The sequence below is a fragment of the Anser cygnoides genome, chromosome 8, assembly GCF_040182565.1.
Source record: "Anser cygnoides isolate HZ-2024a breed goose chromosome 8, Taihu_goose_T2T_genome, whole genome shotgun sequence".
Classification (NCBI taxonomy): domain Eukaryota; kingdom Metazoa; phylum Chordata; class Aves; order Anseriformes; family Anatidae; genus Anser; species Anser cygnoides.
In genome coordinates this window covers 16,403,042-16,424,834 of record NC_089880.1, presented here as the reverse complement: position 1 = coordinate 16,424,834, position 21,793 = coordinate 16,403,042, and the positions used below count along the sequence as shown (strand labels likewise).

Sequence of the window (21,793 nt, the reverse complement as noted above, 5' to 3'; positions counted from 1 at the left end):
CAGCAGGGCTAGGGAAGTGATTGTCCCCCTGTACTCAGCTCTGGTGAGGCCACACCTTGAGTACTGTGTTTGGTTTTGGGCCCCTCGCTACAAGCAGGACATCGAGGTGCTAGAGCAAGTCCAGAGAAGTGCAACGAAGCTGGTGAGGGGTCTGGAGAACAAGTCTTACAAGGAGCTGCTGAGGGAGCTGGGATTGTTCAGCCTGGAGAAGAGGAGGCTCAGGGGCGACCTTATCACTCTCTATAGGTACCTTAAAGGAGGCTGTAGCGAGGTGGGGGTTGGTCTGTTCTCCCACGTGCCTGGTGACAGGATGAGGGGGAATGGGCTAAAGTTGCGCCAGGGGAGGTTTAGGTTGGATATTAGGAAGAACTTCTTTACCAAAAGGGTTGTTAGGCATTGGAATGGGCTGCCCAGGGAAGCGGTTGAGTCACCATCCCTGGAGGTCTTTAAAAGACGTTTAGATGTAGAACTTAGTGATGTGGTTTAGTGGTTTAGTGGAGGACTTGTTCGTGTTAGGTCAGAGGTTGGACTAGGTGATCTTGGAGGTCTCTTCCAACCTAGATGATTCTGTGATTCTATTAATATTTTTGAAAATATATTTTCCTTAATGTGTCAAATAAGCCTGTTCACTTCAGAATGGATAATGCCACAGATAAGACAATATAGTTTTGGTCCTTGTTATTTTTCCAGGTGATCTGTTTTGTCATGTTGTGTGTGTGTATTCTTGATGTGAACAGTTGAAGTAGAAACAGAAGCGTGCCTTCACTTGGTGTTGGTGCTTTTTCCTATGTATTCGAAGTGCAGAGGTGATATAATGTCAGTTCTTTTTGTATTCCTGTGCTATAGCGTCCTGCTGATATGAGTGCAAATTCTGTTTACACTGTCTGTAGAATATCTTCATTGAAATTAATGTATTGTCACTGTATTAGGCAAGTCCTTTACCAGCCTGTTTGCTCAGTGTGATGTGGTAGCTGTGTGATGTATAATGATTTAAAAAACAAAACAACAAACAACCTAGGTGAAAGTTGGGGTCTTGTATTACAACAAATTAACATGGAATCTCTACAAGACAGTAGGAACAGTACTTCAACAGAAAACAATAACAAATATTATTGACAGTACAAATATTATTAATTATATTGACAAATTAATTGTTAATAATAATATTAACAAATATTATTGACAGTACTGGACGAGAAGCTAGACATGAGCCGGCAGTGCACTCTTGCAGCACGGAAGGCCAACTATGTCCTGGGCTGCATTAAAAAAGGGGTGGCCAGCAGGGAGAGGGAGGTGATTGTCCCCCCTACTCTGCTCTTGTGAGACCCCACCTGGAATACTGTGTGCAGGCCTGGGACCCCCAGCACAAGAAGGATGTGGAGCTCTTGGAACAGGTCCAGAGGAGGGCCACCAAGATGATCAAAGGCTGGAGCACCTCTCCTATGAAGAAAGGTTGAGGGAACTGGGCTTGTTTAGCTTGGAGAAGAGAAGGCTCTGGGGAGACCTAATTGCAGCCTTCCAGTACTTGAAGGGAGCGTATGAACAGGAGGGTGAATGCCTGTTTACATGTGTTGGTAGTGATAGGATAAGGGGGATTGGTTTTAAACTAAGACAAGGGAGATTTAGGTTAGATATTAGGAGAAAGTTTTTCACTCAGAGGGTGGTGAGGCACTAGAACAGGTTGCCCAGAGAGGTTGTGGATGCCCCATCCCTGGAAGCATTCAAGGCCAGGCTGGATGCAGCTCTGGGCAGCCTGCTCTATTGGTTGGCAACCCTGCCCAGAGCAGGGGGTTTGAAGCTAGATGATCTTTAAGGTCCTTTTCAACCCAGGCCATTCTATGATACTTCAACAGAATAATGACGGTTACTTTCTTTCGTAGGTGTTGAAATGGGTCGAAGAAGCGGTTCAAGCCTCCAAAGTGCATCTCTTGTCTACAGACCATTTGACCATGGCTGTAAATACTTGGCAGATCCCTTTTGATCCAAGTCTAAAAGAGGTTACTGTGTCCCTGAGTGGTCCTTCACCAGCAATTGAGATTCGTGATCCATTAGGTGAAGTAGTTTGTGATTTTTTTTATGATACCATTAAAGTGAATGAAAAAGACAAATAATCTCTACTGTCTTCAAACAGGGAAGACCATACTTATGTGATCCATGAATGTGTTTCCAATTTTGAAAAGCAGTACCAAGATTTCAGGATTTTTTTTATTTTTTATTTTTTGTTTCAAATACAGGATCTCTGGATATATGCACTTGGAACCTGGAAATCCTCCCTATTCTGACCAATTCTCACCTCCTTCTGCTTTCTTGGTATTTGTCCTTCCATTCCAAATTTCTGGATACTTTTCTTTTGCTTTTCATATCCTATATTTGTGTACTCATTGAACCATTGTTAATGGATTGCACATGATGGTTGTTTTTATGTGGTGAGTGCTAAACCAAGCTCCACATTCATTGAACTGAGAGAGCATTCAGAATCAAATCCTCTCTCATGCACCCATCTGTAGCTGAACAGTGTGTGGTGGGGAAGGAGAATCACATATTTGGATGCTAATTTGTAGTTGAAAGTATTTTCAACAAATCTACTGTTTATTGTTATTGTTTGTTTTTATGTTGATGCCTTAGGAACCTGGAGCCAGCCCTCCAGAAATAAATGCAAATCATACTTTGTATTCCTTGAATGATTTTTGGCTGAGGATATAGCATAAGTTATAGTATCTTGAAAATATTCTATGCACATGATTATTTCCCAGCAATACAATCTGGGTGTCCTCCACTGAGGCATTCTTCTTTCTTTACAGGAAAGAGATTTTCTCAGTGTCCCTTCAAACCACAATAACACACAATCCTGGGTGCAACTCTCAGGCTCAGCTGAAGCTTTGACCCCATCTGTCTGCTTTTCTTTCTTGTAGGTTAGCTCCATGCATCTAAATCTATGTAGTTTAACTGAAGTTAGTGGAGGCTTGTCTGGTAAGCTCTTAAAAATTGACACTGGAACATCCCATCTGTAACTTAAGCTTTCCATTCAGTGCTCTGAAACATCCAGACCTGTTTTGATTGATGATAGTACTCCTCAGTCAGCCTTGGGGGAGAAAAATTCCTCTACAGGGAACCTGTTCCTACATAGAACCATCCATATATTTGTATGGAAAGGTGTACACATGAAGTGTGGTATGGTCCGTTATGAAAACTTAACTTCTGTCAAGGTCTATGATGTCTAACAGGCTAAATCTTCTGTGAGGATCTTGTAAGCGTTCCTGCTGTTGTTAGTCACAGGCTAATTCTTGTCTGCCAAGAGAACCTTGCTTATCAATATTTTTACTTGTGGATTTTATCCATTGTGGGGTTTATCCAGCTTGGAACAGGTCTGCAGGATGGAACAGTGGGAGGGCTGGCAGCTGCCATGTGGGTTAGGCTAAGTGTCTTCTAGGATCCCCTTTGAGGGAGTTTGCTTCTGTGCTGCCTTCTTTCACTGAGAGCTGTGTATTGTCTGTGAAGAGAACTTGCTTTACTTACAGCTGTAAGGAAACCCAACAACTGTAATGCTGAAGGCTATATTAAAGCTCCCACATGAATGAAAAGAGTGAAAATTAAGGAGCATTTTTAGTGTTCTATTCCCTGCAAGAACTTACAGGGGATTTTGAGTGTTGCAAATGTCATTGACTCAACTGAGTAGTGAGTAAGTCAAATATCAACTGTACCTCAGACACGAAGAAAAATATTACATTTACTATTTTTTAGATAGTACTGTATTTACTCTCTGTTTGTTTCTTTTTGTTTGTTTGTTTTTTAGGTAAGCAGATCAGTAAAGGATCAGGACTGAATGAACTGCTAAATATCCACAACTCTGCAAAGGTAGTAAATGTCAAAGACCCAGAGCCTGGAACATGGACAATTAAGGTATAGTTATTGTAGAAATTGTGTATGAATTTCCCCAGAGTTTACAAGAGGGTTGTGTAATGATTTACTGTATTTTCTTATCATAGATACCCACAGATGAGTTTGTGTTATACTAAATGTCCTTTTTGAACTATATGTGATATATTTTGAAGGCAGTATCATAAAATTCTTAATGAGATGTTAACATATTAAAAGTTACTGGTTTAGGTCAAATTCTTTGGATGGACAAAAGATGAAGTGAACACTGAATTTTTTGATGTCTAGTGAGCAGAGACTGTAGAGATCAGGGGCATTGAGAGGCTTTGCTGTGCACAGAAAGTCTGGAGGGCTGGAAGGGGGAGATGATATGTACTTTGTAGGCCAAAGATTTTTGCTAGTGGGTTCAAAAAGTCAGCAAATCTACATTTAATTCAAACTCATTCTCAGTAAATTATTTGAGTCCTACATTATTGTAAATCAGTTTGTTCATGTGAGTGGTATCCTGGCACATTCAGTTACAGAATGAATCCAAAAAGATGTGGAAACATTAAGAAGGTAAGATCAACATGACTAGCAGTAATACTCAAATGTTGAGTTATATAGAGAACTCATTGAATGTTTGTATGCTGCCAGGACTGGAAATGCTGAAAAAAATGGTATGGAGACACCCTGGTGATCTGCAAAAAAAATGGTTTGGGTCCTGCTGGACTTTGTAACATCAGGCATACTGAGTACTGAGCAAACTTCAGCAGTCGGAGCCTTAGGTCTCACAGCTCAGCTCTATAGCTTGTTGTAGTCTTTTGGGAGAAACGTGCAATTTAATAAACATTCCATGCCCTGCAGAGAAGCAGAGTGCAGAGAGCTCTGTGGTCTCTCCCTGGCCGTGGCTGGCCATTGCGGCTCTGAGGCCTCTTTGGGAGCTGAGCCAAGTCACAGAATCACAGAATCATCTAGGTTGGAAGAGACCTCCAACTTGTGTGTGTCTGCACAGTGCTGCCCAAATTTCTGGGTTCTAGAAGCTGCTGAGAGAAGAGCATGCCACATTTAAAGGCTCACTGTGTAACATTGAGACAAGCTGGTCATACTGCTGAATTACCTACCATCAGATGGCCCTGAATAGAACAGTCTGACTCATTTAATACAAGAGGGAGCATCAGTTTATTTTTGCTAAATCCCTCCCACAAAGGCCTGTCTGCTGACTCAAAAGATTCTTTGAAGTAGGTTGGGAAGGTGTTTCCAGTTGAAAAGGCAAGGGGATGATGCAGGTGAGTCTGGGGAGGAGAGGCAGAAGTGAGAAGTCACCAGCTGCTGTTGGAGTCTGTTGTTAAGCAGTAGGACGCGACTCTTCCAGATGAGCCATGCCACAAAATCTTCCCTCCTGGTTATGGTTAAATGATCATCTGTGTGATTGAGAAAGGAAGAGAAAAAGCAATGAGAAATCAACAGAAAAAACTTGTGATCAAGTCAGCCTTGCAGCCAAATGCAACTGGTTCAAAGGAGTGTAATGACAAATGAGTCCAGAAAATTTCTGCTTAATGAGTGCATTCCTTAAAGCCTAATTCAGCTGCATATCTCCATCATTGTAAAGATAAATACATAAATATAACTATGCAATTAAAAATTATTTAGCCATTGTAGCTTGATTTTTTCAGTTGTGTGAAACAAATTGTATAAAAATTAGTACTTTTTTGTTAGTTTTTTTTTTTTTTTTTTTAACCAAAACCTCTGCACTTTTCAAACATGTTTATAGATGCATTTTGGGCAATTTTTATTTTCTGTTGTTTGCCAGACAAGAAAGCATTTTTTTCTGACTCATTTGACAAATATGTGTTTGCTTTTTGTATTGTGCTGGAACTGTTCTTATATCTGTTTATTCTTATTTCAGTCATCCAGACTGGGAGGAGAAACACTAATGTACAATTCCAGCGATCCTTGATAAACTACATATACTGAAAATAGAAAATTACTAATTGGAAAGCAGTCCTCTGGGATGAAGTTTATTCTTAGGTGTTTGCATAGCACTGCATAGCTTTTAGTTACGACTGTGCTAGATGCATTTATTGTTAATAAATGGTAATATTTTATAAGGTTATTGCCTTAAAACTTCACAAGTATCCAAAAGTCTGAATAATTCCTAAAGAGAAATAATTTCCCAATGGATTATTTTTCCTTGGGTTGTTTACATTGGCTTTTTTTCATTTGCCCTAAGATTTTAAGGGTGCAAGGAAAAGCCTTATGAAAAGTTTAATCGTACTGTAAACTCCTCATACAGATGCATAAGGCTATAAAAAAGAATTTTGTCACCATATCTAACAAAATTTTAACTGCTAATTAATGCTTGCTAACATGAGTTTGACACACTTCACTTAAATATTTCTTTGTATTGTTAACAGCTGGTTTGTATAGAAGAAGGCCTTAATGGTAGTTTTTTCTGAGGTGAAAGGCCGAGCAAATAGAAGCAAATAGGTTGTTTTAATCACATAGACAGCAATTTGTCATAGTGTCTGACAGTTAGTTATAAGAAACAACTGCTTAATTTAATAGTCACCTGTGGCTGTGTTGGAGATGCTTACTAACTGATGGAATTATGTATTTTTAGATTGGATCAGATAATGCTCTAGATAGATAAATCTAAATGGAAGGATGTCACTTCGATACTGATTTTCTTTACATTGTGTGTCGCACAGGTTGCATTGTCTCAGAAGAAAAAATCAGAGTAGGTTCTACTAAATTCGGATGAGATCTTGGCATCGTAGATATCACTCTTCACAGCCTTTCAAGTCTTTTATTTTTTCCTACTGTTCTGGTTGAAATTATCCATGGGTTTGTCAGTGTTAGGTGTCTGTAGAGTCTAACAGTGTGCTCAGTGCAGTACAGCGGTTTTTCCCTAACACCCAAATGACGTGGAAGTAGCGGAGGACAAATGCCCCCGGGCTTCTGGGCACTCTGGGCAGGCAGCAGGCAGCCTTTTCCTTCTCAGCATGCAGTGACAGAAGGTAGCTCAAAGAAGGCGAATCAAAAGAATTGCAGGATTGAGGACTTGCGTGGAAGTTGCTGTACCTCCAAACAACATCAAACAAAGGCTTTTCACAAAGTGGTCGGCACTGTGCAAGAGTGGCTGGCTGGGGCTGCTTTGCGCTCTGGGGTTTTGCTGATACGAGTGGAATGAGCTTAAGGCAGGGTGGGGACAAGCAGGATGAGGAGCATCCTTTGCTTTCCAATGGAGACCTTGACCAGGAAGGAGAAGAACTTTAATGTGCAGTATTGAATGAGGCTGGTCTGTACATGCAGCTTATCTCAGGATATGCAATGCCTGCAATGTTTGCATATGCCTCACAGATAAGATTGATTATGTGTATGTTTTTAAAAAAATGATCTTTTTATTAAATAGAAAAGGTGGTATAAATTATTGTAGCACTGGACATAAATTGTTATTTCTGTACATCAGCGAAAAATTTACACTGACTTTTCCTGTTGACTTCTGTTTCATTTCCTATTTTGTAATATACTTTTAAAGTAGCCAAAATGTTAACTTCCAGACATGTTCTCCAATTACCATCACTGACATGTTACAAGTAATTGTTGGACTTGTGTACCTCGGAGACAAATCAATTGGCTCTTTTTGCAGACACTACAGCTGTCGGGTGCAGTATCTAAAAGTAAAGCACTATTAAGGCCTTCTTATGTGTAACTTTTGATGTAGGCCTCCTTTCTGTCTTGTTTTTAATGAAAGCTGAATTCTGTCTACTGAACTTGGTGGATGGTTCAGAAACTTGGAAATCCTGAAATGCTCATGGTGCCCGTGATCTTCAACTTGCTTTTTCAGACATCGAGCAGTGGAAGGCACTCTGTTCGGATCACAGGTCTCAGCACTATTGATTTTCGAGCTGGGTTTTCTAAGAAGCCGACATTAGACTTTAAGAAAACATCCAGCAGGCCAGTGCAAGGTTTGTTTCCATTTTATTCCATGCTAAGCAGTAACCTCTTTTGAGAGTATGTTGGGGTCCCCAGGATCAAGTAGAACTCTAGGATGATCTCTGTGGCGAACTTTGTGATAACTTTGGGGCCACTGTCTTCTTGTTCTTAGGGCTTTGAATGTGTGACAGCAGCCAATGTTCTTCTCTCATCATATTGCCATGTATTTTTGTGTTAGCTCTGTGGCTTTTATTTTTAATGTCCCATAAATTCTGACATTTTTTGCTATGAAATGCCTCAAAATTGCAACTCTGTTTCTGTTACTTTTGGAGACTAAGAAAAAACTTTTCTCTTTGGGGCTTGGCGGGGAGTTAATAAAGCGGCTGCTATTTCAGAAACACCTGTTGGAAGTCAGTAATTTCAGCCCTAATCAGTGCTGTGTCTCCTGACAGCTAATATGCAGAGCACAATTTAGAACAGTTTAGTTTCCTAGTACTTGGTAAGTAAAGGTTGAAACTGAATGGTGCATTCATGGGATGGTGGGCCAAAGATATGGAATTTAATCTTTTTTTTTTTTTAAACAACACACACTTGAAATAGCATGTTTCTGTTTTTTCTAGGGATTCCTACCTTCGTGCTACTAAATACCACAGGGATCCTTCTTCCAGCTAGAGTAGATCGACTGGAACTTCTGAGTATTACAGGAGAACTTCTTAAGACCTTGCCTGTGAAATACTATCCTGACAGAAAGCCCTATGGATTATGGAATATTTCTGACTTTATTCCACCAGATGAAGCTTTTTTTGTTAAAATAATGGGCTATGACAAGGATGATTATCTTTTTCAGAGAGTTTCAAGCGTTTCATTTTCTAGTATTACTCCTGGTAAGAGATGTTAATTTCAATGTAATGTAAATTTGTCATATCTGATTTAGTTAAAATTGATATCTCTTCATTTTTTTCTGTTTTATACAAGTACTTTCTGTGTGTTCCATTTTCTTCCAAAGTTATTTTTCAGAGTTTTGAAGAACAAGTTAATTGTTATACTTAACAGATAATAAAAACAGAAATTGATTTTCCTTTTAATAAAAGGAAAAGACGAAGTATGTTAGTAGCTGTTAATAATCTGTTGGGAAATGTTTCCTTTCTTCAGATGCTCCAAAAGTTACAATGCCCAGTAAGACTCCAGGGTATTACTTACAGCCAGGATCTGTTCCTTGCCATGTAGAAAGTCTTATACCTTTCACTCAGCGTTTTACTAAAAATGGAGTAAAACTAGGAGAGGATCAGTTCTTCAAGTAAGTAGAGACTTTTTTTTTTTTTCCAATCCCATTTATATCCTATGATTTCTATTTACTGTTATACTTTATATCCTATTACTTATGTTCTTTTGTTTTTGGTGATAATTGTTAGGGAATCTATATTCTATGGAGAGATTTATAACAAATATGCATGTTTCACAAGGGAGCACACCATCTGTATAAATGGTGAGATCATATGGTTTTGGTCAAAAATCCCTTCAAATGTGTGCTCTTAAATTACCATAAGCTGTATTTAGAACTCTAGAAGGCAAATGCTTTTTAATTTATATATTTACAAGTTCTGTAAAATAGATCAGTAACTACCTTGCTCCCAATACACCTCTGCAATTATATATAGATGACTATGTAGCATAAAGGAATTTGCTTTTCATTTCAATTTGTCTTTCATGGATCCCTTAGACATGTGATCTATGACCTATCCTAGGAAATTATCCTCTTTAGAAAATCCCCCAAAAGAGGAAAACTTACACTGAATCTATCACAAATCTCTTCAGATTACTGTATGGAAAATGGACTACTCTTTCTCTGTAGAATGCAGTAGAAATAAAAAATAAATAAAATCAAGTGAATAGACTCAAAGTCTTCTTTATGATTCTGCTAGTTGAAAACAAAGGGAAATATATACTAGAAAAAAACATCAGCAGCCTACATTAGCCTCTTGTGAAGCCTGAAGCATTTCAGGAGAAAACTGAAGCTGAAGTTCTAACATTCAATAACAAGCACATGATGACTAAATAGATAAATTCTGAAACTTCCTTGTATACCGTTGGCAGTGTAAAATGCTGCAGCTCTCTGCTTTTGTTTTGTTTAATGATGTACCATTTACGTTTACTCAACTCTGGCACATACTTTGGTAGCTCTGTAAATTTTTCCATTCTTTAGTTATCAAACCACCCACATCTGCTCCCTGCTTTTCACATATCCAGCACCTTCATGATCAGGACTCATTTTTCTTTCTCTTATTACAGAACAGACGAATGAATAGATTACTTGAGTTAATTTAACAAAATATATCTCAAGCCAAATGTTATTGATTGCAGGCAAACAGGATATAATTTGAGTTGTCTTGTCTGCATTTTATTAGTAGTGAGGTTCTGTATGGGATTTGTCCAGTTTACTAGTTGGACTCAGAACTGAGTTGTATTATTGCTCTGCACTGGATGAATTTGAGTTTTCTGTTTTGGTGACAAGGTGTCATTTTTGCTCATTTTTTTTTCTACTTATTTCAAAAAGACAATTGTTTCTAAGTTGGATATTGTAGTTCTAGCATGACAGTTGTCCCTGTGAAAGTGCTGTTAGAATGAGTTTATGTTAAGGGTTTTTGAAACGAGCAGACTTTTTGCATTTTGATTCCAGACGTGCTGTCAACTCTCATTACAATTCCTAATTTTAAATGAGTAATAATATCTGTAGGAAAATAAATTTCCTTAAAATTGAAAAAGCTTTGTTTTCCTACATTTCCGCATCCTGTGGTGATCTGGTAAGGAAATTGGGATTTTGATTAATGTTCTTGTAGGCTTCTGACCAGTCTGATTTAGGAGACCAAAAACAATAATTGAGCACCTTATTCCAGTGGTAAATGAGCATTAATTTCTTAAAAACCCATCCTGTATTACAAATGGCAACACCAACCCTGCAAAGGACACAAACAGCAAAACTAGTATGTGTAACACTGACATGAAAGGCAACACATGTATTTTTAAAAAAGAAATAAAAATAACCCTGGTGGTATTTGTGGTTGTTAGTCAAGTTTGGTATTTGATTTGCTTAAGCCATGCAGAATATATTCTGCCTAGCTACGTGGTAAGTAGCACAGTATGAGCAGAGAAAGCTTGTTTGGTTTTGGTTCAGTCATGCAAGCCATAGCCTGCTGCTGACCACACTCTGAGTGAAAAAGGTGATACAGCGTGCGGAGGTTTGGGGTGACCAAGAGCTGAAGTTCTCAATATGATGTGAATTATCACTGTGCTCCCTGCCAATGGTTTTTACAGTAACCAAAAACCAGGATGTGATTTGGTCTTCAGACTCTGCAGCTTGGCTAGGTTGTGTTTTCTGAAAGATAAGCAGCTTGATCAGCTAATTGTATATACTGTGTATGTGGAGAAAATAAAACGGTTTGGGTATATAAATGACTTGATGCTGTGAAAGGTGCTGACTTATCGCCGTAAGACATACGGCAAGGAGTTGTGCATAGTATCCGCTGAACTGTGCAGCAGAAACGTTGAGGTGTACGTTACTCGTCGCTGCTGTTGTATTTCTGTATGTATTTATTAACAGACCCCCTGGCCTGTGTTCACCAAGCTTCTCCACTCTGGACTCCTTGTATGCTTCCATTCTCAGGGTTTCCATGTTCTACGTCTGGTATATAGCAAAAGTTGGGAATAAAGAAGGATAGGATCGCATAACTTCACTTTTAATATACTTTCCTTGAAGAAGTTTCTCACTTTTCACTTGGAAGAAATACTATTTTAATCCTTAGTGTTGGCAGTTGCTGCCATTTCCATTTGCCAGCATAGCACTGTTAAATGTCATAGATTTGACATATGATATATTAGGTTATCTAGAATCAATATAAAGGAAGTAGAATAACCAGGAAGCCATTTAAGGTCACCACTGTTTTCCTTAGGTTTTCCAAGTCGCTTTCTCTTTCTTTCTGTATCTACTAAGGGATGATAAATCACCATATTCTGACAAGCAAAATGGAGACCAAGGGGTCACTAATTTAGTGTTTTCCCATAACATGGAAATTACTTGCCAAGCCGTGGTGGATATATTTGTTTTCCTTGGTTTTGTTTGTAAACCATAGCAACTGGCCCCAGGGAGTGCTGGGGCACCACGCAAACCCCCGCTTTTCTCCGTTATGTCATTGTCCATGTGCTTGTTGCACCATTTCTTATAAAACAAAACAATGTGGTTTTCAATCTTAAGAATCTGTAAAAGTGTTTGCTTTTAAGCACGTGACCCTACCAGTCAATGCAGTCATGTTTTTATTTTCTTCTCCACTTTAACGTTACATGTGACAGATGCATGATATTATTACCTCTCAGCTTTACCTTGCACAACTTGTAGGAAAAAACTGCAGGTATTTCTCTGAATTCATGTTCTGTTATTTTGCTCATCTCTCTTCTGTATTTCACTCTCCGTTTTTAGTCCTGGATCTGTCAATTCAGTCTTTATAGTTGTTGCACTGTTTATTTTTGTGTGGGTAGGCAATCAATGTGCAGATTATTGAGTTAATGTAGTTAGTGCTTGTCATAACTTCTGCTCTCCTGGCTGTACCTCTGTTGTTGTCATCTTCATATGGATACTTCTTTGTTGGATTTTAAATATTTAGGGTGGAGGTAGTCCCTGCAGTTTGAAAAGCAGGAAGAGCTGCCTGGATGTAGTCCCCTTGAAACAGGTAGTAGGGTAGGTGCTACCCTCCCCACCCCATGAGCCTAAGAGTGGGTTTACAAATAGATTTGATGAGAAGCTCTTCACTGGGAAGATGAACCCTCATTAGCCTTTCTAGTAAGAGCCGTGGGTTCAGTACTGTGACTGGCGCTGTGTAGAAACTGGTGGGTGTTAAGGAGAGAGAAGAACTACTGCTTCTCGAGTAGTAAATGCAACAATGAGGTATGATCAGCTGAGTGAATGACTGCAAATGCTGTGGTGTTAGTTACTGTATGGCACATATTCACGTATTTTAGTCACCATTGTAGAAGTTTAACTGAAACATTCTGCAAAAGCTTGCATTTCTTAATACTTAGAAGAAGACCGACAATGTATTTATCTGTTCTTTAACTAAAGTTCATAGATAAATCCAGTTTGATTCAGCAGAGAATCTGTTTTTCCTCTAACCTAACCTATTGTGAAAATCTTTGCCTGCAGTCAGGAAACCAAGTCCTTTTACCTCTTTATTCCTTCAGAAATTTAGTGAAATCTGCCTTTTCCTTTCTTCAGAGAATCGTCTAGCATGAGCTGGGAAATAGACCAAGTCTCCTTGTCTGATGAAGGCTTCTATGAATGTATTGCAACTAGCAGTGCAGGGACTGGACGTGCGCAGACATTTCTGGATGTATCAGGTGGGTACTAATTCATCCTTCCATGCTGAAATATGGTAACATGTTGTACTGGGATGTTTAACAAAAAGAAATGACACTTGGTACCAATAAAAGGTATTTCCAGTTCTAAGTATATGTTTAATTAATATGTTTTTTCTTGCTGATGTACACAAATGTGTTGATGTATACTCAGGAAACCTGTTTTGAATATTAGCATGGGATTTGTTTTAGTTAGTTCCTGCAAGCAGTTGGACTTACAGAATAGATGTGGCCCACAGAAGCAGAAATTGAAATCTGAGATGTCAGTTGTTCTCATTTTTATTTCAAGCTGTAGAAATTATGTTTGCTTCCTTAATTGTAGGTATTATCCTGTAGAGGAGGAATTAGAAAAGTTGTGTTCAAAATTGTTCTGATTCAGTAAATTGTTGGAAGTCTTTTTTCTTATCTATTATTTTGAATTTTTAAAAATGTGAATAACTTGGATGAAGGAAGTGAAAATAAGTGAATAAATCAGGCTAATCACAAAGATACTTTTGAATAACTGTTATTAGTTGATTGCTGGCCCAAAAATGTGACTGTAGACAATTGACTTGTACAATGTTAAGGGCAATCAGTGTGTCTTGATGGGTGGATTAACTGGATTATCCAATTGATTATTCTAATTACTGTTTCTCTTCATTTTCTATTTAATTTAAAATGATCCTGACTTCACCAGGAAGATAAGGTGTAAACCTGGTCATTCTTTCAGTAATAGTTGGTGTGCCTATGTGTTAAAGCGGTTCCAAAGCATAAAGCACAGAGTGTCACACTTCCTGAGGGTGTTTTCCTCGTGTTAGTTTAGACTCAGTGCACTTAAATGATTATGCCCAAGAAACATTATTAGTATTATTAGTAAAAGTTAGTTGTGATGAGAGAGAATCCTTCCTGTGAAGTGAATACTGGCATCCTGGTCAAGTATAGGGTGTAGGCATCTGGGGTGGAAGAAGAGGAGAGAATAAAGTTGGTCTTCTGTGAAGGCAAATGTAAAGCTATACTGCTTGTGTCCCGTCAGGCTGGCATCTGGGATGTGTGGGTACTGGTTACTGCCTGCAGAATATGATTTTAAGAGTTTCAGCTTCATATCAGCTAGAAATGTTTCTCAAAGGAAAACAGCAGGCTTTACTTCCCTGAGAATCCTTTGCTGTATCTGAAAAATTCTGCTTCAGTTACTTTAAGCCTAGGGACACCCCAAGCACAGATGGAGAAGACATAAAACCAGGTGTGGTACTTCAGCAGACACTGAGAGGGCTTCTGGGCGAAGTCACTGAGTTCAGTAGGTGAAGAGAATGGACAGAACAACTCCAGTGATTGCACTGAATGATCATGTCCCTCCCTGACTATTTAGTTAGAGCAGAACTGTGTGTATTCAGTAATTACCTTCCAGTTAAACACTGATCTGCTAGTGTTCATGAGGTTCATGAAACCTTTGCAAAACATCTTATGTTGGAAAAATTAAAGAAGAAAAGCTTGCTTATATACATGGGTAGGTGAGTGAAAACCCTATCCATACTGTAGCAAACTTTGTCGCTTACTTTTCAAAACTGTGGTGCAGTCTGAAGGAAAGGAAAAATCATTTCTGTTTTGAAATAAAAATCTGTTGCAGATGTCTGATACACCCAAACAGAAGGCCAGATGGCATGTAGAAGTGTAAATCAGTGCCCTTGAATAAGGAAGACACTGGAGCTGAGTCAAAGTGGCAGTGATGATAGCAGAGCTTGGCACAGCAGTTTGAATTCAGCCTCAGGTTTTCATATAACTGCTTGAAATAAAGGTTGTCCTTTATCTCTCACATTAGCTAATTCAGAATGGTTAACCTGAATCATGATTTGCAGAATCACAAAACTGTTTGGGTTGGAGAGACCTCTGGAAGTTACCTAGTTCAGCTTTCAGCTCATAGCAGAGCTAACTTCCAAGCTCGATCACGTTTCCCAGGGACTTGTCCAATCAAACACTGAATGGCTCCAAGGACAGAGATTTCACAAGCTCCATGGGCAGCCTGTTCAGTGGTTAATTGCCCTCACTAGGAAAATATTTTGCGTAATGATCTAGTTGGAATTTCCCATGCTGGATATTACAACCACGGATTCTCATCCTTTGTGCTCAGAGATCGTATTCTCTAAAACGTCCCTCTCAGTAGTTGAAGACTGTGCCTATATACCCCTCCATCTTCTTTTTTACAGACGTGCACATTCCTCTCACTGCAGGATAAGCATGTTAAAAACAAACAAAAAAACCAACAGCCTGACATCACTGATTCTGTGCAAGGCAAAGTTTGCAGAGAAACAGCCTTCTTATAGTGAGTGGTAAATTTGAGATGAGGAACATCCTTTTAGTCACACAATGTACTCAAGTAACATCAATACTTATTCAAGTCCTAGCTGAGCACTGTTTCATATTTTATCTACCAAAATGCTTCTGGTGAATAAGATATCTCATTTGCTTCGTTCAGTCTGTGCTTTGGAGTACGAGTACCAGCAGCTGTTATATTCCACCCCCAGAAACTGTGTGCACAAGGATTCTTGGTTAGGATGTTGCAACCATCCTCTTCCTTACAGAGAGAACTGAAAGAGATTCCTAACCTTTTTCCTGTGATACTGGTGGTAGCACTTGAGAGTAAAGGGGGAGTGTGTGGGGGAAATTGCAGTATTGTCTCATTTACAAAGCGCTGTAAGATCCACCAAGACTTGACACACTGTGTCAACATGAGCAGCTAGTTCTGTTTTGAGCCATACAGAGGAGTAATGTGAGGGAGATGCTTTGAAAGCCTTGTATGCAAACATTTGTAAGAAAAGTATCTGAAATTTCTTCTTTAAGCAAAGTAAACAATCTTTTCAAGTATTCTTAGTTTGACTAGCTGACAGACAGTATATCACAGATTATCCCTTTTGTCAGCTGCTGTGTGAAAGGTATTGGAACTGTGTCAACATTTTCCAGTTTCAAGAAAAGCAAACACTTGAGTTTGACTTCGTCTCACTAGTATTAAATCTTTAAAATGTCAACTGGCTTGTTAGCTTGTACAGGCACATTAACTGAAGTGCTCTGAATACCAGAAATTCAGTTTAGAGTTTGACCAGGGGATTGCTGTGTGCTCACTGTTGTTCTAAGAGTCTAGAGGTGTGCCCCAAGGACTGACAGTCAAATAACGGTGGGGTTTTAGTCCTGTACTGGCCTTCATCTCTTTCTATTCTTAGCTTTCCAAGTTTAAGTATCGTGCTCTTAGGGATAGTCCCATGGAAAACATGAGAAGATTCATCTTTTCTTCCAAAATAACCCCCCCAGCCTGAAGTGCAAAACTGGAACTCCAGTCTCAGTAAGCAAGTCCGGCTTTTCTTGATACTGCTCTGTGTTGAAATGCACTGCTTTGGTAGTGAGAGCGAGAGGTGTTAGGGGCTGTGCTCCGTGGGAAGCAGAGCTGCACGCCCAGCGTGCGGCATGTATGAGGGAGTCACTGGTATGCAGAGAGCTGGCCTAAAGCTGGCCTAAAGCCTAAAGTGCACCTCATCTGAGACCCCACAGGAGACTTAAATGAGGAAGAGTTACGGCTGGCTCTGAGTTTAGGAGCAACATTCACCCTTAATAAATACAGATAGGTTTTTTTTTTTTTTTCTCTTAGGCTTGCTTTGCTTAGGATAATTGATTTTTGGTGTGTGCTGATAAAGATTTGGTCTTGCTCTTACAGCTGTCTTACTTCTGCTAAAGCGTCCTGGTCAGAATATTATTCACTGCAGATTTTTCGTAGCAAGAAACAGTCGGGGTAGTGGTGGGGAAACCAGCAAATGGAATATATAAATATATCATTTATGTAACATCTTATGCATACCATGTACGTGGAATGCATACGGAATGCACAGCGTTACATAATTTATGTTCTCCAGCATTTAAACGTTTTCTCCTTTGTCAGTGATATCTTAAGAAGTATCGAGACAACTGCTCCTATTTTTAGCATTTGTGGCTTCAAAGCTAAATTCCAGTGCTCAATTGTTGCAGCTGCATCCTTCTAGGAATGCAATTAAAAACGTACAGATGAGTAGAGCAGAAAGCAAACAATAACAACTAGCGGAAGCTGAAACATAAAATATGTACAGATAGGAAGAAGGAGCTTGAAATTATCTGAAACGTTGTGAGCGGCTGCTGCCCCCAGCAGCTCCATGCCCACAGCTCCTGCCCAGTGCTCTGCCTGGGGCCTGGGGCTCTGTTGCAGCCCCACAGCACTGCTGCTGCCTTCCCCTTCGCATCGACCGCAGGTGCACTCGGGGGACGCCGACATGGGCCCTGACCCTCGGTCTTGCTGCAGCCCCTTGCGCTGAGCCCTGCGTTCGCTCCGCTGGTGCCAGCCCCTTCCAGGGGCAGGTTCTAGGGACGCACACCATTCCCGTTCCAGTGCCTGGTGGCTCAGACCATCGCCCCCTCCAGCAGCTGGTGCTGGAGCCCAGGCTCCCCAGCAGGTGATGCCCAGGCAGCGGGCGCCCCTGCCCCTGCTGTGACTCCAGTGGCTGGCACCCAGCCCTCTCACGCTGGTTTCAGCAGCAGCTGGCAGCTGGCGCTTGCAGCGTGTGTGCATCAGGGTGAGGGAGAGCATGGAGCTGAGAAGAGATCTAGCAGGAGGATAGGACAGGCTGCAGTGAGCAGGCACAGGGCTCTGTCCAGCAAGTGCGCTGACTGGTAATACTTTGTGTGGCAGGACCCTTTTGTACCCCTTTCTGTCTACTCCCACCTTTCTTCTTCCCCTGAATCCTTTTCTGTAGTTCTGCTGCCGGGGTAAGAGCTCCAGGTATATCCAAGACCCCAGGTTTGCACCCCTATCAGTTTCCAAAGCCAGATTGGTCCCTCTTTGAAGTGATGGCAGAAGATACTTGATTGCCCATCAGTTAGCATGACTGAGTTTTCTCGTCACTGTTTCTGATACTGTTTGTCTATCAAGTGTGTGCCTCTGCATACTGTTTACTGCCTTGCCTTTCCTTCACTGTGCTCAGTAACACCCTTGACCAGGGAGACTTAAAGGAGCAGACAGTGTCTTCTTCCACATATCCTTAGAAATAAACCAATCAAGTAAAGAACATAATGATGATGCTTGCAGCAGCTGGTGACTTGGTTTCATCGTCTCTGTTAGAAGAGCTTTGTAGTAGCATTTTTTCCCTTTTTTTTCTTCATGTACAAGCCTGCAAAACTCTAGAGTGGAACTCAGATTGTACCATGCGTGGTCATACCTCAGAGCACTCACAGACCTGGTTGTGGGGCTGTGATTTTGTGTTGGCCTTTCCTGTGCAAGATTAGCTCAAAGAACAGCACAACATCTCATACAAGATGTGGTATTTCATCCTGTGTGATGCAGTATTTGTTTCACGTAAATCAGGTGTATTCTCGTCAGGTAGCTTTGTGTCAGGGAGCGAGGATGCTGGCCTGGGATCTCTGTTCCATGGGTTGAGCAATGTGAAATGAAACTAAAATATTAACCAATATTACAATTGTTTTGCACTGTAGCATGCTTCAAGTTATTTACCAAGAATCCACCAGTGAAGCAAAGGTCCCCAAATCTTTTTTCTCCTCATTTTTTTTTTTATTCTGTTCTTTCTACGCAGAGCCTCCACCCATGATTCAGGTTCCTAACAATGTCACGGCTGTCCCTGGTGAAGCAGCCATCTTGACCTGCCTAACATTAAGCACCGTGCGTTACAATCTCACCTGGCAGAGGAATGGCAGAGATGTGAGGCTGAAGGAGCCCCTGCGGATAACGGTGCTGAGCAACCTGTCTTTAGAAGTGAAGTCTGTAAAGTTCACAGATGCTGGCAAGTACAACTGCATCGCCTCTAACGAGGGTGGATCTACCACAGCATCTGTCTTCCTTACTGTACAAGGTAACAAGAAAACTGCTTGTTAAGCTTCCTCTGACATGGTTTTAACTTGCTTCATCTTTTTTGTGAACTGTCTCTCATAGGAACTTTTGCCGTTTATGCCTGTTGATGAAACAACTTAGAGACTGGTAGAAAGTAATGTAGTTTTCCCTTGTTTTAAAATATCGGTGCAAGTCACCAGACAGCACTTGTGCTCAGTTTGTGACACTGCCTCATGCTGTGGGCCTCTACAAACCATGGTTTGATACTGATACTTCTGAAACTGCCAGCTTAATTCTGCTGTATGTCTGTATAGAGCCTCAGGTATCTTTGTTTTTAGTGTCTCCTAAAATGTAGAGCACAAAGAGGTAGCTGCAGACAGACTTTGTTCTTGTTGTGTATGTGCACGCACATGTTCTTAGCAGCATCAGTCCCCAATATTTGTAGCCGAGCCTGACTTTGAGAAAAGTTAAGGACTGCATGTGTGATTTTTTTTTCCCTTTCAGTGAAACTACAGTTACACAAGTGCACTTAAATTGGTAAGAGTTTCTGTGTTCTTCTGGATTATTTTATATCTCATTAGAATAATACTTCTAAGTGTTCCTGTGTATTATTGTATCCGTCATCGTGTGTCATTTAATCCAAGCTAAGAACTAATCAAGGTTTTATGAAGGGCTAGATAAAATAAGGACTTTCAGACTATGTCAGGACTGAAGAAGAGGCCATGGGTTGAGACCAAGCAAGCTCTAGGTCCATGTTGTTGCTTCAAATCAAGAACAAACTTGAGAAAAGAAAAAAAAAAAAAGTAAAAATGCAGTAATTTGAATTGGGGCTAATTCAGTTGAAATCTGAAAGTACTTCAGATTTGGTTTTGACTGCCTTGGTCATGTGGAGGTTTGAACCTTGGTTTCCCAGCATGCAGTCTGTGGCTAAGAGGAGTCAGAACTGCAAAATGTTACAGAAAACTATTCTGTCTTTTATTTTTAGGTTTTGGCTGTCTTGATAAGCTACTTGTTGGTGACTCTGACAGGATTTCTGCTTGCTAATGATATTCTGAGCAGAGAGGGTACCTTACTAACTTTGTTGCTGTAATCCTACTTTATTAGCTAATGGAAAATGTAAAATTATGGGGCGGGGGGGGGGGGGGGGGGGGGGGGGAGAATTGCCTGCATCAAGGTGCTCTGAAAGAAAGAGGTCAAAAATGGAATTGTAACTCTTACTGACGGGATGCAGCTCTTCGTGATCTGCCAAGGCAGAATAAATAGGTGTGTAATCAATTATGTAGGACCTGTTACAAAATGTAGTGGTGAGGTGTTTCTTCACTGCTCTGTCTGAATTACCATTTGGATATCTATGTTTGAGTTATAACTGTTAAATTTATAGTAAGTTAAAGGGGGAGAGGGGGAAAGCCATGAAAAAAACTCAGCCCATACACGTTTGGAAAACTGTTTTGAATTCCACAGGATTTTTCCATCAAGACAATCATTCAAGCATGTCAAAGGCAAGAAAAGTGCCCCCTCCCTCATTCCTCTCTTCCTGGGATTTAGATTCTGTCCCTAAGGTCTGTAGACCAGCTGGGAGATTTAACACGATGAGCAAATTACATCTGGCAGGTTTTTACAGTAGAGATAGAGAAGTTTAGTGCTGCCACAGCAGAATATTTAGTTTCAAATCATTTATATGTGTAGAATGATTATATCAAATAGTTGAGAATTACGTTTTGGCTGGTACTGGTATTGCTAACAGGTTTAAAACGTGCCTGAGATAACCTTCTTGGACAGTTTATACAGGGTTAGTTGGCAGTCTGAGAAGCATTTTCTTCTATTTCTGATGAAAGATGCTTGGAATAGAATAAAGGTAGTAGCAAATGTAGCAAACACTGAGCTGCAGCTGAACTCAGATTCCTGCAGCAGTGTCTGTCTTGTGGTGTTTGGAAAATGTAATCTCCAGCCAACCTTTTGAATGGCTGTATGCAGGAACTGAGTGGTGTCAGGATGGTTGTATGTGTATTGTTTTACTTTGCTTGAACCAAATGATTTTAACCAAATTTCTGGAGGTACACTGATGTATGATTAACTGTGTTGTGCACAGCCCATACTGTTTGTTAGGGTTCAGAAGAATATTGAAAAGAATGGTTTATATTTGACAGCAAGAGAGTCAAGGATGGCTTATTGTAAGAAGAAAAAGCTTAAAGGGGTTGTAATGTTTTCCTTCTGAAAGAAGGCAATTTGTGGTCTTATTAATAGATAGAGATGGGTTCATGCTTTATGTAGCTGCACGTAATTCCGAATGTCATATTAAATTCATATCAGATCCCTTTATTATTGTTGGGACAGATCCAATACAGACCTCTGAATTTTGGGTCATGAAAGAACAAACAATGCTTTCATCCCCATTTTCTTTCTGCAGTAGGAGTTAAGGCAGAGAACAAATGTTTGTAGCTCTAAAAATAATCCAGCGTCTGCTTTACAAGTGGGTTGTAGTAAACCCTTGTTTTGAATAGAATTGTTTTGAAATTTTTTTGGTTTGATAGCTCTTCTGAAAGGGAATGTTCATCTGATTTTTAATTTTTTATGTTCTTTTTAGACCAGCAGCTGTACAAATACAGCCTGATACTTGAATGGGAGTTGACTTTTTTCCCCGGTTGCATGTTCTGTGTTAGCTGCTATACTGAGCCATGACTTGTTCGTCACCAGCACCGAGCCCAGCTGGCCGAACGTCCCGTTTAAAAACTGTGCCTGCCTGTGGCATGGCGCTGTGCTGCT

General features: G+C 40.2%; 1 protein-coding gene across 1 annotated transcript in view; it reads left to right on the top strand.

Moving 5' to 3' along the window:
• Window positions 1-21,793, top strand: part of HMCN1 (hemicentin 1) — a 199,482-nt gene that overhangs the window by 47,172 nt on the left and 130,517 nt on the right. Inside the window, 7 exon segments of the mRNA XM_048058996.2 lie at window positions 1,881-2,052; window positions 3,794-3,900; window positions 7,706-7,826; window positions 8,415-8,678; window positions 8,947-9,091; window positions 13,058-13,179; window positions 18,777-19,052. Of these exon segments, the coding sequence (XP_047914953.2) occupies window positions 1,881-2,052; window positions 3,794-3,900; window positions 7,706-7,826; window positions 8,415-8,678; window positions 8,947-9,091; window positions 13,058-13,179; window positions 18,777-19,052 (1,207 nt within the window).